General features: G+C 52.2%; 2 protein-coding genes across 7 annotated transcripts in view; both read left to right on the top strand.

The window, feature by feature from the left end:
- Nucleotides 1-10,353, top strand: part of KIAA1671 (KIAA1671 ortholog) — a 65,793-nt gene extending 55,440 nt beyond the window's left edge. For all 6 annotated transcript variants that reach the window (XM_069030776.1, XM_069030777.1, XM_069030782.1 and 3 more), the window contains 7 exons: nucleotides 120-238; nucleotides 4,731-4,986; nucleotides 6,458-6,632; nucleotides 6,840-6,967; nucleotides 7,157-7,290; nucleotides 7,440-7,522; nucleotides 7,937-10,353. In XM_069030776.1, the coding sequence (XP_068886877.1) occupies nucleotides 120-238; nucleotides 4,731-4,986; nucleotides 6,458-6,632; nucleotides 6,840-6,967; nucleotides 7,157-7,290; nucleotides 7,440-7,518 (891 nt within the window). In that variant the 3' untranslated portion in view covers nucleotides 7,519-7,522; nucleotides 7,937-10,353. The remainder of the gene's footprint in view (nucleotides 1-119; nucleotides 239-4,730; nucleotides 4,987-6,457; nucleotides 6,633-6,839; nucleotides 6,968-7,156; nucleotides 7,291-7,439; nucleotides 7,523-7,936) is intronic.
- Nucleotides 10,354-13,120: 2,767 nt separating this feature from the next.
- CRYBB3 (crystallin beta B3) lies at nucleotides 13,121-16,468 on the top strand. The gene is made up of 5 exons (XM_069030795.1): nucleotides 13,121-13,950; nucleotides 15,129-15,247; nucleotides 15,326-15,458; nucleotides 15,535-15,677; nucleotides 16,199-16,468. The coding sequence occupies exons 1-5, from the start codon at nucleotides 13,798-13,800 to the stop codon at nucleotides 16,362-16,364; spliced, it is 714 nt and encodes a 237-aa protein (XP_068886896.1). The 5' UTR covers nucleotides 13,121-13,797; the 3' UTR covers nucleotides 16,365-16,468.
- Nucleotides 16,469-19,595: the final 3,127 nt, after the last annotated feature.

Here is a 19,595-nt window from a genome sequence, read left to right on the forward strand (position 1 = left end):
TGTTTAAGTTCATTCCCAATCAGCCAAGTTTAATTGGCAGATTCCAGCCCGTTATTGCAAATAAAACCTGTTAATCCCTCAACCAGGGGCTGGAGGACTGACAGAAGGTTTCATTGCAGGACCAGCTGAGGCAATGCTTCTCCAGGCAGCCGCCGGGGGCGAAGGACACGGACACGCTGGTGCAGGAGCCCGACAGCCAGTACGGCACCTGGAACGAGCAGCGGCACAGCGGCGACAGGTGAGGCCTTTCCTCAGCTCAGGGCTGAGGGGCAAGGGTGGAATCCCACAGTCCCAGAACGGTTTGTGCTGGAAGGGCCTTAAAGATCATCACATCCCTGTGTGGGTTCTCAACCCCCACGTGTCCTCCCCGGATGGGGGAGAAAGTCCTTGCCAGGAGTAAGAGGCGAACGGGACTTTGGGATCTTCTCAGTCTTCAGATTGTTTATTGTGTCTTATCAGTAATTTGCATGCTGCTGACATAGCATGAAGCAGAGCAAGTACCAAAAGACAAAATGCAGGAAACTCAAGGCCCTTTGAAAGATAAATCACCCAATTGTCACTTAGAATGTACATTATTTTAACTTTTCTACCAGTGCCTAATGAACTAATTATCTATTCATGTAGCCCTAAACTGTGGCATTTCCTAACCAATCATTCTGTGCTACCAACACTGCAGAAAATGGAGTAGGTGAAGAAGAAGGAGGAGACCTGAAAAACCACAGGGATCCTCCATCTTGCCTTCATCTACTTACCATATTAATAAACCTAAAACTCTAAATTTTTCACCCTGTAACAAACTGTATATTATACTACCACCTAACTCACACCCTTGTAGATTCCAATTCATCCCAAAGCCTTGGCAGCCCTCTCCATGGACAAAGGTTAAAAACAGTGTTTCCCTGGGGGGATGGGTCCCTCAGGACAGGCAGAGAAACATTCCCTGCACTCTGGGTTCCAACACATTCCAACCCATCCAACAATCCCAGAATGGTGCTGGAAGGGCCTTGAAGATCATCACATTCCAGCCTTCAGCCATGGGACACCTTCCACTAAACCAGGTTGCTCCAAGCCCTGTTCTTGGACACTTTTATTTGTTTTCTTTGCTTATAAATCTGTTTTTCTGCCATTGCCATTCCTTTTAACAACCTCAACAATGCTGCCAGGTGGGCTGAGTGGCAAAATCCCTCTGGAATGAGGACTCTGGGCTTCAGATGGGGTGACACAGGGTTCATCTCTCCGTGTCCACAGCTCAGACTCTCAAGTGCTTTATTGGTGGTGAAGTGGAGGATGAAATGGGGTATCAGTTGAGTGAAACAGTACTGTTGATGCTTTTCTGTTCTTAGAATGATTTAGTGAAATAAACCTAGAGCAGCAAAGTGTGAGGTTTTTTATAGTTTACACCTGTTGTGTAAATTACAGCTTGATCTACCCTGAACTCGTGTCCTGTCTGCTCAGTGTGGTATGAAAATAGCATTTTATCTGTTTTTTAATGCTATACTTGTTGGGATCTTACAGCAGACATTAATGTCAATTATGTTTGGTGTGTTCTGCATTTGAGAACTGTGTGTTATAAATATTTTATTGCTTATGAAATCAGGGTAACGACCAGCTCAGAGGTTCAGCAGCCAAGTGAATGCCAACAGTGACAGCCAGGCTGCTGTAAAATTATCTTGGATTCCAGGATGATACAGACATTTCTGAGATCAGTTTCTTAACAAAGGTGCTTGTCTCAGCTTCAGAGCAGACAGCACTGGGGAGTTATTTCAATCCATCCATCCTGATTAGAGCAGCTCCACCTAAACATTCCGGTTCACTGAAGGATTGAACTCAGTCCCATGTGCTGGAATTTTGTTTCCACTGCAAGAAATGTTTAGGTTTTGCTTTTTTTACAAGATAATGGTGTCAGTGTAGAGACTCTTCAGCATTTTGCCACCCCATTGCTCTGCTTTGTTTCGACTTACAGCTCATTGCAGGGGAATTACTGCTGTATTAATTCAGGCACTTGAAGAGAAATGAGATTAATGTACTTTTAAATAATGGAAGTCTTCCTGGAATGTATTGAACGTGCATTTTGTCTGCAGTTTTATTTTGGATGACGTCCCTGCCAGGAGCAGTGCAGACGTTCTCCTCATGTTGCTGTGGGTGCTCTGAGCAGGGCTCTGCCTTTGGTGCTTCCTCCTCGCCCCAGCTGGAGGCAGGAACTCACAGGAGATGTTGATGGTTCAGTTTTCCTGTTTGGCCTGGCTCACTTCCCTCGGAGCATTTCCCCTGCCAGCCCCACGGTGTCACATCCCGCGGGGACCAGACGGTGTCCCAGCCTCCTGCTGTGCTGGGGGAACCTCCAGCCTGGGGCATTTCCCAGTATTGGAGCCACGGAGGGATTCTTTTAGGAGTGTTTTATTAGTGCTTGTGTGAATGACCTCATCTTCATGGAATCACAGAGTCCTTAAGGTTGGAAAAGCTGTCCAAGATCACTGAATCCAGTGTGATTCACCTGAATCCCACTGTGGCCACTAAACCAACCAAATGCCACCTCTGCTTGGCATTTGAGCACTTCTAGGGGTGGTGACTCCACCCCTTGTCTGGGAGAGGAAGGGAATTTTAAAACAAAAAGCCATACCTACATGGCAACAGGATGAATATGGTCCTTTTCCTAGATGAGCTTTTGGAAGGTGAAGAAAGGAGCGTTTTCCTCTAGAACTGAGTCACTGCTGGGATTAGTGTAAGGAGCTCCTCTGGGCTGCTTCCAGTGGGCTTTGGCCAGTAACTCCTTGGGATGACAGAGATGAAACCATCTCCTCCAATTTGGAGGTGTTAATTGGATTTTTCTTAGTTTATCTAAAAGATTATATTTTAATTTTTCTCAAATTAGTAAGCTAGCTTTAGTAAGCTTTTCCAAGTTGGCATTGTAGAAAACTCTTTTAGGTTAGAACAGTCTTCATAGGGAAAATTATCAGTTTTTACAGGAAAGGAATTGGCTTTAGGTGATGGATTCATACATCTCTAACTCCTCATTTTACAGGCTGAAGCAACACCTTTATGGCCTCTACGCACTGTCTTGCTAAAACTAATTAAATTTAATTGCAGTTGAAGGTGAGGATTGCTGTCACTTTATTGCCCATTGTGATAACCATCCTGCTGGGTTTGTGTGCTCCACGAGAGGGATGATTTCTCAGAGAAATGTCTGTAAATACACCTGTGGAACATCAGGGGCAGTTCATGGATGTGCTCACAAATCCTGAAATCTTAATGAAATAATGGAAAGAGGTGCACGACACATCTCAGTAATGAGAACTGAAAATCCATTTTCAATTTCATTTTTCTGAAGGGAGTTTTCCCCCTAATTTGTTGTTCACTGGAAAGAATCCACTGCACATAACAGGGTTTGGACTCCAGGCATCCTTCCCATATTTGGGGATGAGCTGTGCCACAGGGGTTGTTGTATGGGGCTGTAATTGTGCAGGAACTCCAAAGAAAAACCCGCTGGGAAGGTTTGGGAATGAGGAACCACCAACCAGTGTGAATTCAGCTGGATTTGTGTCACATCTTGCTCTCAAATATTTCAGTTTGAAAAGCCTCAGTGAAATGTATCAGCTGCAGCCCTGGGATGGATGTAGCAGGACAGAGGCTTTTTGGAGACGTGCAAATCCAACAGGATCCTTTCAACACACGCTTTAATTTCCATGAAAGGTCCTACAGATTGTCCCTCCCCTCTCCATTCTTCCATGTTGCAGTGGCTCTAAAGCCTAATGCTGCAGCTACCAAATGTCATTTGAAGCACAAATCCTAGACAAAAACTTTCCCCCAGAGCTCATTAGTGCCATTCTTAATTATCCTGGGGCCCACTGGTGAAGGAGGGAAGCAGCATTCCCTCTGCTTGTGTGCTGGAAGCCCTCTGGGCAGTGTCTGCTCTGCCAGACTGGACATTGTACCATGTGCTGGTGCTGATGGAATGCTGTTATCCAGCAGGACACTCCTGAGTGTTTTTCTCCTTGGATTGCTGTGCCAAATATGAAGGTGTATTGTTAAAACGTGCCTAAATTGATATATACGTGGTTTTTTAGGTTTAGAACAGTATTTCTAGATATGTGCTCAAGAAATGGTGCTTAGTGACATAAGACTTCTATCAAGAGGAGGAAAAAAAAAATCAGAACTAAATCCTTTAGGTTTTTTTTTTTCAAACTGGGAATTAGAAGCAAGACAGCCCAATTTTTATTGACAGGAGAGTCTTCCTGCTGTTTCAAGGAGTACTCCAGCCTTTGTGACAAAGGCAGCCACAACTGTGTACAGCTTTCAGTCCTGACCCTACAGCCCATTCCTGTCAGTCTAGGCCACAGAATGAATTCTAGGAATACACGGGGAACATCCCAGCACGGGGTGCAGGTGCTGCTGCCGTCCTCCCCGAGGCACAGGAAGCTCTGCCCGTGGAGCCCTGCCTTAGGGTGCCACCTGGTGCCCACCTCTCTTCAGCTCCAGCATTCCTGAAGGGAAACATCCTCTGGCTGGCTGGAATACACCCCAATCCCCAACGCACTGTGAATCCAAGGGGTCGGGGCTGTGCTAGTGGAAGGGATCCACACGCTACTGCTGGTACCTGATGCCTCCCCTTGGTACTCAAACTTTCCATTCCACTTTTATTTAACTCATGCTGATCATGTGGGATCCAGCCTGGCCTTGCAGGTATTTATTTACCCCGAAGCCTCACAGATTTCCATTTGCTCCGTTTGCAGCTTTGTGGGAGAATCTCCTTCCCTGGAAAATGAGGTCGTGTCAGGGCGGAAGCAGCCCCCGGGCAGCCACCCGTCCTCGCTGTCCTCGCAGACAGAGCCGCCCTCCCTGGCCGAGCACCATGACTTCTCCAAAGACCAAAGGAGCACCAGCCTGGACCGTTCGAGCACAGACATGGACTCCACTGATGGGACTGATTTGCCTCCTGCAGGAGACACGCTCCCTGAGGACAAGAGCAGTTATTTCTCCTTCATTGATGTAAGCTGCCGTCGTGCGTTCCCTCGGTTAATCCCTGCAAAGCAGTTTCTTCTGGAAACCGTGCAACCAGTTTTGCTCTGCCTTTCCCACACTTGATTTTCCCAACTGCTTTCCTGCCCGAAAAGTTGAGGATCAAAACTACAGAGTTCTTCTAAGTCTCTGTAGTGTTCAGGCTCTGAGAGATTCCATAAAGCTGCTGGCCTTGGATAATCAATCATAGAATCTCAGGCTGGTTTGGGTTGGAGGGGATCTTAAAGCTCATTCAGTTCTACCCCTTGCTATGGGCAGGGACACTTTCCACTAGACCAGGTTTCTCCAAGCCTCATCCAACCTGGTCTTGGACACTTCCAGGGATGAACATTGGAAGCATAATTAAATAACACAAACAGTTAGTGACTGCTGTGCTGTCAGCCATACAGATTAAAGGCCGTAAAGATATTCACTAATATTTTTCTTACTTACAATTGGTTTCTTTCCATGGTAGCTCAGAGTTGAATTTTAAAGGATTTTTTTATAGTGAAGAATCCTGCAGCTGGTTTAAGCCCAGGAATTTCTGGCCATACACAGTTAATGAGGTCTAGTGCTGCAAGAACTTTGTTTAGTTTGGAAAACAAACTAAACAGTTGCACTATCGAGTACAACTGTTGCCCCAGCACTGCCAAGGCTACCACCACCACGTCCCCAAGTGCCACATCCACACCGTGTTTGAACACTTCCAGAAGGTTCTGTTTTGTCCCTGGGCCACTAAAGATGTCTCTGTAAAACATTAATAGCTCCAAATGCAGCTGGCAAATGCTGTGTGATGAGTTTATTCCTGACCTGAAATCTTTCAAAAAGGAGCAAACCCACATCTGCTGGAGAAGGGAGGGCTCAGGGATATTTGGTGGCTACAGGCAAGTCTATAACAGCAAATTGCTTTAAGCAAGCAAATAAATTACAGCTCCTTGTTTGGCTCTGTAAATGTTATTGCTGATTGGATATGTTGGAAATGACTGATCACAGAAGTTTTCTGAATGCTGTGACACTAAACGTGGAGTGTCCTTCTTGCTGGTGAGTGGCTTCAAGTGTTTGTGGCTGGCAGGGAAGCTGCAGCTCTGCACTACGAGGGAATTTTGTGTAGTTGCTCTTTTTAGATCCCAGTCTCGGACTAGCAAGGCCTGTATTCATAAAACACTCTAGGAGCCAAACTCCTGATAATTGCAGTTATTTTTTATATTAATTTAGTGCAAATAATTCATGCAGCTCAGGTATCCACAGCCTAGAGAGACCAAAGGATTACACCCAGTTAGCCACGAAGTACCACGTCCTCATCATAAACTCTCTTCCGTATAATTTTAAGTAACTACAATAAAAATAGTCAGGCAAATATATATATTTTTTTTAATTAGAATGAACAGGTGAATGCAATCCAGTGGGTTGGGAAGTCACTGTGGAGGAGGTGGGGTTCACTCCCAGGTCTGTGTTCCTGCAGCACACGGCTGTCCTGGACTCCAGTGCTCTGAAAACTCGGGTGCAGCTGAGCAAGAAGCGCCGGTGCCGGGCGCCCGCGTCCCACTCGCTGCGCAGGAGCAGAGGGCTGGACCTGGAGAGCAGGTTTTCCATGACAGAAGAACCAGATAATGCCTGGATGTTCAAAGATTCCACAGGTAACCCCCTCAGCTAGCTGGAATAATTGGTTGTGATCAGCCTGGGTGCAAGGGTAGGAGTTTGTAAAGGGCATTTTTTAAGTACTGCCCTTCGTTCCTGCTCGAGTGCAGGAAGAGATCGAGGAAGAGATCGAGGATGAGGCAGAGATGAAAAGCTGGCTCATGGTTTCCCCCTCTGCTTTTTTTTTTTTAAAAACAATTAATTAGAAGAGAAGAAAACTATGCAACAGGAAGATTCTGAGGAGGAAGACAAGATCCAGCACACTCCAAGGTCATCTTCTGTGCAAGCCCAGAGACTGCCCGTGTTCCCAGGGATGGATCACTCTGTCCTCAAGGTGAGCTCAGGCAGAGCCCAGCAGGTGGGAGATAAACCAGTTCAGTAGCTGTGGGTGCTTTATAAAGAACTCCCTCACTCATTTCAGGGAATTTTTTTGTTTTTATAAATCTGGAGTGATCTATTCTGCTTTCCAAAAAAAGCCTGGATGCTGGCTTCAAAGGACCCCTTTCTTTATTTTTATATTTAGGCCCAACTGCGGAAAAGACAAGAGTCTGAGAGCACTGGTGACATCAGCTCTGCTCAGCTCTTCAAATCCCCCAAAGCACAGCTCGGCACTCCCGGCAGCAGAGTGCTGCCCTCCAGTGTGGAAAAGGAGGACAGGTGAGAGAATCCCAGCGGCAGGAAGAGGCTAATGCTCTTCTTGGTGGAAGGAAAAAATAATGCAACAAGTTGTACATTCCTTTTTATTGTTGTTTCTGTCAGGAATTTTCATAATGAAAGAATAAAGAGTGGGTTTTTTTATATCTTAGGTCAGAAGAAAAGTCTCCTCAGTGGCTGAAGGAGCTGAAATCAAAGAAGAGACAGAGCCATTATGAGAATCAGGTTTGAAAAGGTACTTGGGTAGGAAGGGGTGCTTTGCTAAGTGCAGGTGTGCAGTAATAAACTCACATTTTCTTTGATGTGTTGTTCTCACCACTGTGCCCCCACCAACACCACCCTTACCCTGCCCTGTGCACCAGGGGTGTCAGGGAGTGGTGCCAAGCAGGGCAGTGCCCCTTCCCTCCCAGTCACAGTTCCACTGATTCTGCACATCATTTGATTTGCACAACACTCACTCTGTTGGGGCTGTGATTTCCCAAAGTTTGAAAACTTGGTGTGGTTTCAGCACGATTCTGAGCAGCTCTTGAGCATTTAATGCATTAAATAGACACGACCAAGGTGGCACTACAACAGAAAACACATTTCAGGGGGTTCCTGTTCCAGCTGCCTGACTGTATCACACCTTTCTTTCTGTTTTCCTTTCCAGACAGTGATTCTAACTAGGAGAAGATAAAGAACTTCAACAGAAGCCTTAACTCATCTGAACCTAAACCCCCATGTCATGTTGCTGCTGTTTGCTTCCTGCCTCAACTGCTCTGTGCATGGTGCCTTCCTGTTTTGTGGAGAAAAGCTGCTTCAGTTCATAGTCAAATACAAAGCTGTGTCTGTCAGGTCAGGGGGGACAGGGGCACTTCAGACCTGCCTGCCAGGAGAACCCCTGGGTCACGGTTAGCACTTCAGAAAGTCTTGGAAAACAGAGCTATTTGGGAATGCTGTGATCCAGGGAACTCCCCTCGCTGTGGAACAGACTCTGTAGGTGTTCAGCACTGACCTCTGGGAGATGTGTCTGGCTGGGCTTTGTGTTTGTTTATGAAAGTAATAATTTTAATCAAATTTATCTTTTTTTTTTTTTTTGTGAACAAATAGTAAGCTCCTATTTAGAATGAAGTTTGTGGAAGGTGAGAGTGGAAGAACAAATCATGTTTACTGCCATATTGAAAAAGGAAACTTGATTATTTTTTGTAAAATGTATTTTTGATTGGCTAATATTTACATGTGATCTGCTGACCCGGCAGATGGAGATAATTTTTAGATGAACAAAATGTTAACTTTTGTCACTCTTGAATTGGTATATTCTGTGTTTTGTCAGCATGTGGAATAATTGCTTCATTGGAATGTCTTTCCTAAAAAGGATCAAGCAATAATGTCAACCAGTTCTCTTTAAAAAAAAAAAAAAAAAAGTAAAATGATGTAAATACTGTTTTTATAACAAAAAAAGGAAGGGAAGAGGGAGGATGTTACACTCATATCAGGGTTCCAGTTAATTGTTGAATGTCACTTTAATAGCAGTTTGGATAGTCCCACTTCATATTTTTATTTGTTAATCTGTAAATACCAGGTTTAAGTTTTTATTTTTATGCTGATCTTGTGGGATAACCTAAATGTGATCTTCAGTTTCTCAGATGATTTCCTGTCCTTCCTTTGGCAAGATGTGCTGATAGCAGAGTAGAGATCTCCTGGACCACACGGGTGTTTGGGTATCCCTAATTCTCAGCTATTCCCTGTCTCTGGACTCTCATTCTGAAACACCAACCACCATGGCCATGGAAGACAGACTTGATTCTTGCCCCAGATAAGTGCTCTTTCAGTAACCTTTAAAAGCATAGCCCAGGGAGGGAGGTGATTCCAGGTGTTCCTCAGGCTCAACCAGGAAGATGTGGAAGAGGGAGAAGGAAAGTGGAGAGCTCTCCTCAGCTGGCAGAGCTCCTTGGGCTGCACTCCCCATGTCCTGCTGAGGGGCTGCTCTGGATACAAACCCTAAAGCACCAGCACTTCAGCTCCTTCTCCTTTTGTCTTTCTCCCCATCGGTGTTTCGGGAGCGCGGCTCCCGCGGGGCCTGCCCGGGCCACTGTCTGTCAGGCTTGGAGCTGCCAAAACCATGTGCCAATTCTTCTCATGGAGGAGTCACGGGGGGGGGGGAGGGATTTGCAGTCCCAGTCTGCAGGAAATAGCAGCAGGATGGCAGGAGACAAGTCCCATCTGCGCATCTCTCGCTCCCGGATTTTATTCTGGTGGCAGCTCCCTGTGCTCCCTGGAGATGAGATGGAGACGTCTGTCTGATGTAAAAGTCTTTTCCTTGCTGCTTTGCCCTGTTTCTCATGGGAGCTGTTGCCACTGTTAGTTTGGCAGCCCCTCTGCTCCCCACGGAGCAGCGATGCCCAGGATTCCTGCCGGGCGATGGGAGATGGGGATGGGCCGTGTCAGTGCAGCCACCACCATTAACCAGCTCCCCCAGCTCCTTTTAAAACCTTGCACAGATTTCCTTCCCTCTCCTTTAGATGATGGTGGAAAAGGTGACTCTTGGTGTGTTCTTTGGGATATATTCCCGTGGCAGCACCCCAGGGTTCCGTGGGTGCGTCCCACGTGTGACGCTCACAGGAACATTCCCACAGGCTGGGTTTTCCACTCCCACAGGTGACAGTGCTGCGTTCCCAACAGTTGGAGGATTTACTGGTTCTTGGTCTAGGCCAGAAATTCTGTGACTGTTTGTGTTGAGGAAACTGAGGGGATTGACACGAGGTTTCCACAAAGCCCTTGAATGTGTTTGCATTTCCACGTCTGCTTGGACAATGCACTGAAATTACTGTATTGAGTAGTTTAACCTACTACTGAGAAATGTTTAATGCTTAAATGTCTAATTAAAAAGCATCTTTAGAATGTTGTTGAATGGGAAAGTGGTTTTTCTGCTCTGTTATTTCTTTATATTGTACATGGATTAAATATCGACTTCCTTCTCTTCGGGTTATCGCTCTGTAATAAAAGATATATAAATATGTTATTACTTCTTAAATGATAGAACAGACTGTAATACACTTTATATAATTCTATTTTAATTCCAAATAATGCTTCTTGGAATTTTTTTATTCTTTCACTTTTGTTGCCATGTGCTTTTTCCTGCTGTTTATTGGAGATGGAAGTGAGCTCTCAGGTTGCTTCAGATGTGCTGCTTCCTTCACTCCTGGATCCTTTTTATTTTTCTGTTTGCAAATTCACCTTTTTAACATCTGTGAATCTTCAGTTTGGTCCTCATCCACCGCAGCCTTTCACTTCCTGCAGAGAAAGAAGCAATGTTTGGTTCTCCAACCTTTGACATTCCAAGACTTTCCGTAGGACTTACCCCCACACACCACCCCCTTTTCACCTCCACAAAAGTTTGTTTCACCCTGTTCTTTGTTTGCGAGTTACTGGCAAACTGAAATGCATGTGGGGTGGATTTGGGAGTGCAAAGTGTGACCTGTAAAAGGTTTGGAATAGCCAATCCCTGATTTCTGCAGGGACAGTGTGTTTTAGGGGGAGATGGGCAGTTCTAGGGTGTGGCTCTGCCTCAAGAGGTGTATCCAGGTACAGAACCTCTGTCACTGCTGTCCCCAGGCCAGCTCTGGGGGTAAAACAAACGATTCCAGTGAAATACAGAGCTGTCACCATAACCCTGCTCCCTGTCAGCCTGAGGTCACCACCTGCACCTCCCTGAAGGACACTGGTGCAAGAGCAGCTGCAGCCACGTGAGGGATGTATTGGATCTGTCCCTTCAGCCCAGTGCTGAGAAGCAAAACCAGGTATTTACTTCAAAAGGAATTAAAGGTGGACTTTTCAGAGGTGAAGGCTTTTGGGGCCAGGTTGGATGGGGCTTGGTGCAAGCTGGTCTAGTGGAAGGTGTGAGGGCAGAATGAGATGAGCTTTAAGCTCCCTTCCAACACAAACCATCCTGTGACACAACCTCCATGGAGCTTTAATGGGATTTGGGGTGTTCTGGCAGGGGCTGCAGAGCCCAGGCCTAGTTCTGCTCACACTGGGAGCGGGGAGGGTGAAGGGTGGGAATCCTTCAGGAGCTGGTGGTGAGCTCTGTTCCATGGCTGTCCTGTTCACTCAAATATAAATGTATTGCAAAAATATAACCTGAAATAACTTCTGGTTCTTCTGGTGGGTTTGGCAGAGAAGGAGAGCCAAGGTCTGGTGGTTTATGGGGTTTTCTCATTCCATATTAAACACGAGGGTATCAAACCTGGTCTAGAAGGGGCTGTTGTAGAGATTAAACTTTTATGTTGCTCCACATGGCCTTAGAGAGTCTGTCAATCTGGGTCACAATAAATACATTGTGTGATAGAAATAGTGTGTTTTGTATTACACATTTTCTTAGGGAATAAGGATATTCTGGCTGCTGTGTTTTGTACTGTACCATTACGGTTCCAGTTTAGCTCTGCCAGGTATTAACAAAAACCAGCTATTTTCTAACAGTCATTTTTCAAAGGGATTTAAGAGGCTGACAGCGAGAGGAAGTTGAGGTCTGTTTGGGAGAGGCATCAAGGAGATCCAGTGCCCCTTCTGTCATGTTTTTGGAATTGCCTTGTCAGTGTGGAGAGCTGGAAGAGGCAGATCCAGGGCCCTGCGGCTGTGGCAGAGCTCGGTGAGTGAGGATGCTGGGAAGAGAGGGACTGGCATGAGAAATTCTGTTTCTTATCTGTTGAGAACAGATGTTGTGTTTGGTAAGACATAAATGAATCCGTTCCTCCTCAGCCTGTGCCTGTTGGAGCTGTGGCACCTGTGGGATGGCTCTGATGGGGACAGCAAATCCTCCTTCATCAGGAACCGCAGGATGGGCAGGGGTAGGGAACAGGCGGCTGGAGACACCTCCTGGGTCATCCCTGTCACACCAGGCCTGGAATATCACCCAGGGGTGGGATGAGGGTGAAGGGCCTCATTCTAACACCTGTAACAGGAGAGGTTTCCAGCCCTCTGTCATTCAGTTTGTCCAGCCTGGCCCAGGGGATTCGCTTTTCTGGCAATTTCAGTAAAGGTTTCATGTGTGTCAAGATGAGCCACACTCAGAGCAGGTAGAAAAACCTGCAAGGGCTGTAGTAAATGGGGATATGTGCAGCTGAACTAAGAGTTCCCTGAGGAATCAGGATGGTTTGAGTCTGAAGGGACTCTCAAAGGTGAAGAGGGAGTCAGGCCCACTACCAGCAGAGTGAAATGCTCCCACTTTGGTGCCTGGTGTGGAAGGGCTGCGCTCCCCCCTTACATCATCCTGTGCCTGTGAAGATGGATAAACCCTTGTGCTCCAGAAATCCCTCATCACACACCCCCAGAGTGTGTTCCCAGCGTGTTCCTGCATGGGAAATGCTGCAAAGGGAGCCGGACTGGGGGCAGAGAAGGAAAAGGGACTCAAGGGAGAGAACCTACTTAGGGCCAAAGTTAAAGCACAAGAACACAGATCTGGAGATCCTGAGCTGCTCCAGCCTCCCACTGAGCTCCTAGAGCTGACCCCGGCCCTGCCTCGCACCTTGCACTGGAGCCCACACAAACGGGGATATTTTGCCCGGATTTTGCTTCGCGCTGCGCTCGGTTTCCAGGCTAAACCCTCCCGTGAACTGCTGATGGCAGAGTTTTCCAGAGAACCTGGCAAGAAGCAGCGTGAACGTGCTGATGTGAATTTCGACGTTAATCTTCTGTAAATCGAGTGGCCCGTGTCCGAGGGACAGCCGGGAGAAATCTGAATGACGTTTCCATAGCCCGCTGCGCGCCCGCGCTATTGAGATGAGATCTCATGGATGGAATTCCGTGGACGCAGCTGCTGTATCAGCGCTCGGGTAATTCTGCTGTTCTGTTCAGAAGCAACCCATAAATAGCGGGGCCGCCCGCGCCGCCCGGCACAGCGGAACCACACGGAGAGGTAGCGGCGGCACCGCCGGGACTGCAAGGGGCTTCCACAAAGAGTTTGTGTGTCTGAGCCGAGGTGTCCCTGAGCAAAGGGTGTGGCGAGAAGTGAAGCTGCAGGGTTTGATTCAGGATGTTGATCAAACTCTTTTATTCGTCTCTTAAACCCCCTGGCGTGGTGTGGCCGGGGAAGGCTTGTTCCAATGTTTGAGCAGAGTTTTGTGGATGTTCCTGGAGAGCGTGGAGGGGGATCTCACCACCATCCCCCTCCCGGCCGAGGCGGCGGCAGCAGCTCCAGCTGCCGGGTTTGGTGTCCCCCGGGATGCTGGAGCAAGGGAGAGGTGTCAGGTTTATGTTGTGGGGAAAGATGTCAGCAGCTGGAAGCTGACGAATTCCTGTTGGGAACAAAAGCCGGGCTGTGAGATGGGAGTTTAGTGGCAACTGGGCGAGCTGCCCTGGGCAGAGGGCTCGGTTCAGTCCTGCGGGTGCCTGGGTGAGGATGCGGGGCCCGTGTGCAGGAGGGAGAGGAGGCTGCATAACAGAGCTTGTTCCTAGCCTGGACATCCCTGGGGATTTACAGTTGCTGCATCGGGATCTGTGCTAACCCGTGCTGCCTGTTCCCATGCCAGCTTCATGCTTCGTGTTTCATTACCAGCTGTAATCCCAGTGCCTCCTGCCTTAACCTCCTGCAATTTGGGTTTTCCAGGCACAATGACTGAGCAGCAAAGTCCCCCCGAGCAGATGGCGACTGGGGAGGGTGCTGGCGAACGAGGTGGCACCTACAAGGTATACTGGGGTGTACTGGGGTGTACTGGTTATGGATGGATGCCGGGTGATGCCGTGGGATGCGGTGTGCACACACCGGGCTGGCACCAGCTGGTGCTGGGGACAGGAGTGCCCTCCAGCTCTCCCACAGCAGCAGTGGGTGGTGGCCCTGCTCTGGTGGGAGCCACAGGTTGGAGAGGCAGCTGGAGGAGCCAGGGATCTGCTGCTGCTGCCTGGCAGGAGGGGCACAGCTCCCTGCCTGCGTGGCTGCCAAGGACATTGGCTGGCCAGGCTGGTGTGCAGCTGCCCAGAGATTTAATCCAGGACGGCGCCATCGGCTGTGGGCCCAGGCACTGAAACTCCTCGGGTGTGTTTGTAGGTTTGGATTCAGCTCGTAGGTTGGTTGGAGACTGTGGTGGCTGCAGAGCCTCCCACAAAGCTGCTCCTGGACAGGGAAGGCTGGAGGTGGGAGCAGATCCTGCGAGTGGGATAGAGGGGTGCCGGGAGCTGGATCTGCTCTGTGGTGCACAGAAGTTCCTAAGGAACATGGGTGTCACCTCTGTCCCTTGAGCCCTGCCTTGTCCTAGGCTCAGGGGTTGCAGCTGGGACCCCTTTGGGACAGTGCCAGGGGGTGCCTGGTCACCCCCCTGACCCTCCTGGTCCCTGAATGGCGCTGGGCACCCAGCACCCTGCTTCATGCCACGCTCTGGCCACTGGGACTGGCTCCAACCCATCCTGCAGCTCAGCCTTGAGGAGGCTTTGGGGTCTCTGCACCTGGCAGGGCTTAGAACGAAACACTGAATAAAGAGCTTGTGCCAGGCCAGGCCAAGGGAATGGTTGGATCTGGAGGGAGCACTGATAAGGAAAGGATGGGCAATGACCAGGCTGGGGGCAGGAGAGACAGCCCATGGCTCTGGAAGTCTCTTAGCCCAAACCCTCCATGTTTCCAGTGCTTTGTTTGAGCTGGCTTTCAGCCTGTCATGGACGAAATTCCAGCTTGTGCTTTACCAAGCAAACACTCCTGGCCAGAGCTCGGCCCAGAGGCACTGGCAGGACCTGGCTCTGCCAGGTGAGGAGCGACATCAGCATGGGATGGCCAGGATGGAGGGACACGGCCAGAGCCCTTTGATCCACTGCTGCTCCCATTTCCCAGGGTATTCCCCTGCTGTGGTGGCTCACAGCGTCTCTCCCCACCTTAGATCACAATCTACGAGCTGGAGAATTTCCAGGGCAAAAGGTGTGAGCTGACAGAGGAGCTCCCCAACATCACTGAGAAGGAGATGGAGAAGGTGGGCTCCATCCAGGTGGAGTCTGGCCCGTAAGTCTGGGGTGGGGAAGGTGGAGCAGCCCCTGGGGGTGGCAGGGAGAGCATCCCCCTGACGCTGGGGTCCCACAGGTGGCTGGGCTTCGAGCGCCAGGCCTACGCCGGGGAGCAGTTCGTGCTGGAGAAGGGCGACTACCCCCGCTGGGACTCCTGGTCCAACAGCCACAGCAGCGACAGCCTGATGTCCATCCGGCCCCTCCAGATTGTGAGTAGGGCTGTGCTGGGGTGGCCACTGGGGACTACAGGGCTGGGGGCAGCCCCTGACCCGCCCTTTCCCCCAGGACAGCGCCGACCACAAGATCCACCTGTTTGAGAACGCGGGATACACCGGGCGGAAGATGGAGATCGTGGATGACGACGTCCCGAGCCTCTGGGCCCACGGCTTCCAGGACCGCGTGGCCAGTGTCAAGGCCCTGAACGGAACGTAAGGATGGGGACACAGGGGACACCCCAACAGGTTCCTGTCCGTGGCACCGTGGTTGGTCCCCCCAGGGTGGTGGCAGGGGTGCCTGGCACAGCCACTGCAGCGGGGCTGGGGCAGCTGCTCCCACGGTGCTGCTCATGCCCATCGTGTCCCTTGTTCCCTCCCCACTGCCACCTTTTCCCTGGCCCACAGGGAGTAATGGGGACCATGGCAGTGTCCCTGGGCTGTGTGGTGGCTCCTTGCCCTAACCCATCACCCCTTGTCCATGGACTCCCTTCTCCATGTGCTCCCTTCTCCATGGACTCTCCATCCCCTCCTGGCACACGGCATTTCCCACCTGGGCGCTGTGGCTGCAGCCTGTGCTGTGGCACTTGGTGACACAGGAGCAGCCCCGGGCAGCATCACCTGGCTGTGGCAGGCAGAGACACGGGCAGTGGGATGGGGATGGGGACGCTGCCCCTGCTCCAGGGGATGTGGGGGTGTGGGGTGGGCACTGCTGAGCGTCACCTCGGTCCCCACAGGTGGGTGGGCTACGAGTACCCCGGGTACCGGGGCCGCCAGCACGTCTTCGAGAAGGGCGAGTACCGGCACTGGAACGAGTGGGACGCCAACCAGCCCCTCATCCAGTCCGTGCGCCGCGTGCGGGACCAGCAGTGGCACCAGCGGGGCTCCTTCGAGAACAGCTGAGGGACCCCGAGCTCCCGCCGGGGCCGCTCGCGGGGTCCCCCGGCTGATGCCGTGACCGTGGTGATTTTTGTGCAAAAACCTCAATAAAGCTCTGAGCTGGAGGCTGCCGGGGCCTGCCTGGTCCTGGGCTGGGGGAGGTTTGGGAGGGGGGCAGGGGGATGGGGATGGGGATGGGGCCGCACCCAGCACCCCCCGCACAGGGCAGAGGGGGAAGTGCCAGTGTTTGCAGTGTTACATAAAGGCTGCAGCTTTCCAAAAATAACCCCCGGTGCTGCCGCGTCAGGGTTTTTCCAGCGCCTGTGTCCCTTTCCACAGCATCTCCTGCCCGCTCCCAGGGCGGGCAGCCAGGCCCAGGACAGGGAGGGGGCCCGGGGGGACGTGAGGAGCGGCCACCCCTGGGTTGTGCCAGGCCCTGTGCGCTCCGAAGGGGGCTCATCCCATGGTGGGATGGCTGTGCCCAACCCCAGCTCCCTGCAGGGTCTCCAGCCTGTCCCCAAGGAAGTTTCCCACAGTCCTGGGGTGGTTTCTCCTGGGGGATGAGCTCTGACACGGAGGGGCTGTTCTGGGGGCAGAGGTGAGGGGTTGAGGGGTGCCACACTGAGCTGCCCTGGCACTGCCCTGGCACAGTGGGCACACTCGGGGACCCACAGGGCTGGGGACAGAGATGGGAGATGGGCTCAAGACCACCCGAGGGCTTCGTGCAGGTCCCTGAGCAACCCCTCCGGAGCTTTTCCCTTCGGGTGGGGGTTGGCGGCTGTGAAAGGCGAGTGCCTGGCCCCGAGTGGCGAAAGCTGCTTCCAGAACAGTCGCTGGGGCTGCCACGGCCAGGGGGCTGCGGCACCGCCACCGCCTGGGGCTGGGATGAGCGGGAATCCAGCCCGGCAGAGCCAAGGGAGGAATCACAGGAGCCGTGCTGAGCACCGTGTCAGCCCCGTGCTGTGGTGCTGAGAGGACAGGATGTGGCTGCAGGGCTGCAGTGCCCTGCACTGGCACCTGGGACAGGTCCGTGAGGGTCCAGGGCTGGGGACCTCAATGGATTAACCCAGGAGATGGGGACGGCAATGCTGGGTCCCTCTGTGGGGCTGCAGCAGGAGGCACAGGGAAGAGAGGAGGACTCTAGGGTTGGGAATGCTGGAAATTCTTGATCATACCCTGGCCTGTCCATGGCCTGATGGGTTCCTTGCAGAGCTGCACGGTCACCTTGGCCTCTCTGGCCCCACAAACCCCATCGCCCAGAGCTGGGGCGGCTGCAGACCCCAGGGACTGACCCCACCACATGTCACTTCCAGGGCAGGCTCTGAGACAACACCCTGTGGCTGACCCTGTGTGCAGCCGTCCTGGGGCAGGGGATGGGGCAGAGGTGACCCCGGGAGGGGGGGTTGCAGCCCATCACCTCCTGTGGGACCCCCGGGAGGTGCTGTGTGAGGGAGGGAGCAGGCCTGGGGTCTGTTCGAGCTGGGTGACACTTGCTGGGGTCAGCTCCTCTGTGGGGTGAAGAGGACTGTGGGTGCTGCACAGCACCCAGGGAGTCTGACAGTGTCCCCCCTTTGCCGCAGCCACCCTCAGCCCCCAGCCCTGAGCAGCCTCCTGGGACAATGCCAGCAAAGGGGCTTCACTGCTGCCCTCGGCCCCCAGCTCAGCCCTGGCCGTGCTGCCCACCCAGGCACATCCCAGCCACAGGGACGTGTCCCACTCTGAGCCCCTCATGACCTCAGCTTTGTCCCACTGTCACAGAGGGCCCCCTTGCTGCTGCTCCCACTGCCCTGTGGGGCTGGGGTGCTTCTCAGGGACCCCAAAAGGGCGGGGGTAACGCGGGAGGAAGCCCAGCACCGAACACCGATGCTCAGGCCCACGGTGCTGCCGGGGTGCTGCCCTGCTGCAGCTGCCCCCAGCACCGGCCCCAGCCCCTGCCCATGCCCGAAGCCCCGGGCCGGTGTCGGGAAGGGGCTCCCGCGGTGCCCCCGGCGCTGGCACGGCCGCGGGCGCTCCCTCCCCGGGCCGCAGACGGGCAAAGCCAGACGTTCACCAGCGCTTTGAGGCGTTTTATCGCGCATGGAAAGAGCCGAGCTCAGCAGCTCCGGCGGCGGCTGCCGGGCTGTCGGGGGGATCAAGTCTCTGGCCCCGAAACGCCTGAAGCGGGGCTGGCGGGGCTTTGTTGGCCAGGCCCGCCCCGGCTCTTGGCACGCGTTCGGCTGATGCTTGCAAACTCCAAATCTCCTCGCCACCAACCCGACAAAGCGGGTGACTCGAATGTGACAGGTAATGAAATAACTCGGGCTTGGTGCTCGGGCAGACAAAGGCTGCGGCGGATCAGCTGACCCTGGTTTTCATTGGGGTTTAATCCAGCATTCTCGCTTTGAATCAGGCTTTAACTATTTTGTAAATAGTTTTGGCACCACTCTGCTGCAGCTCGGTATAAATTCCACCTCCCGGCCCCAGCCCGTCACTGGCTCAAGCGGGTACTGGTATAACTGGTAAGACTTTGCTATTTATTGTCCTCTCTTTTGCCGTAGCCTCCTCCCGATCCCCGGGGCCGGGATCTCTTCCCGGTGCCAGCGGGGTGTGGGCACGCAGCGGCTGAGCCGGGGACAGTCCCGTCCCTGCAGCCCAAAGCAGGATATCACCACCGGCCATGGCTCCGTTTCTTTTTGTCAGGAATGAGCCGTTTTCACCTGGTTTGGAGCTGCTCAGATACTGAGGGCCCCGCTGGGCTTGAGGACGGGGCTCCTTCCAAGGAGTGGCAGTGCCAGGCAGAGTCGGGAGGGCTCGGCACAGGCTCCTCGGGGCTGGGGCTGGTGGGGGGAGCCCCAGGGCTTCTCTCCATCACCCTTTCAAGCACTCGAGTGGGACAGGGACTCTTAGCTGTTACTTGCTGGACAGGGACAGCAGGAAAAGCCTCGACCACAGGGGCTGGGCTCCACGGGGAATGTTTTGGGAATTCCCTGGGCTCACAGTTCCCAGTGCTGGAGAACCCGGGCAGGTCCCAAGGACCATTGCCTGTGCTCTGCCACGAGCCTGGGGAGGTTTGGGGTGCTGAGCAGCCCTAAGCAGGGTTTATCCCTGACAGCCCCAGCCTGAGCCCATCCTGCTGCGAGCCCTGGTCCCAACACCCTCTTCCCCGGGCGAACTGCAGGGTACGGACAGGGGCACGGACACAGGGCGTGAACACGGGGCTCTGAGCATGGTCCCCAGTGTGTCCTCAGTGGCAGCTTTTAACATGCTGAGTTTCCC

The sequence above is a fragment of the Aphelocoma coerulescens genome, chromosome 15 (genome assembly GCF_041296385.1).
Source record: "Aphelocoma coerulescens isolate FSJ_1873_10779 chromosome 15, UR_Acoe_1.0, whole genome shotgun sequence".
NCBI classification, from domain to species: Eukaryota; Metazoa; Chordata; class Aves; order Passeriformes; family Corvidae; genus Aphelocoma; species Aphelocoma coerulescens.

Bases quoted from the DNA above. Each gene is read 5' to 3' on its own strand.
- CRYBB3 (XM_069030795.1), top strand. From the start codon at position 13,798: ATGCTTCGTGTTTCATTACCAGCTGTAATCCCAGTGCCTCCTGCCTTA. The intron at 13,951-15,128 runs GTATACTGGGGT...TCCCCACCTTAG, and splicing joins AACGAGGTGGCACCTACAAG to ATCACAATCTACGAGCTGGA. The intron at 15,248-15,325 runs GTAAGTCTGGGG...GGGGTCCCACAG, and splicing joins ATCCAGGTGGAGTCTGGCCC to GTGGCTGGGCTTCGAGCGCC.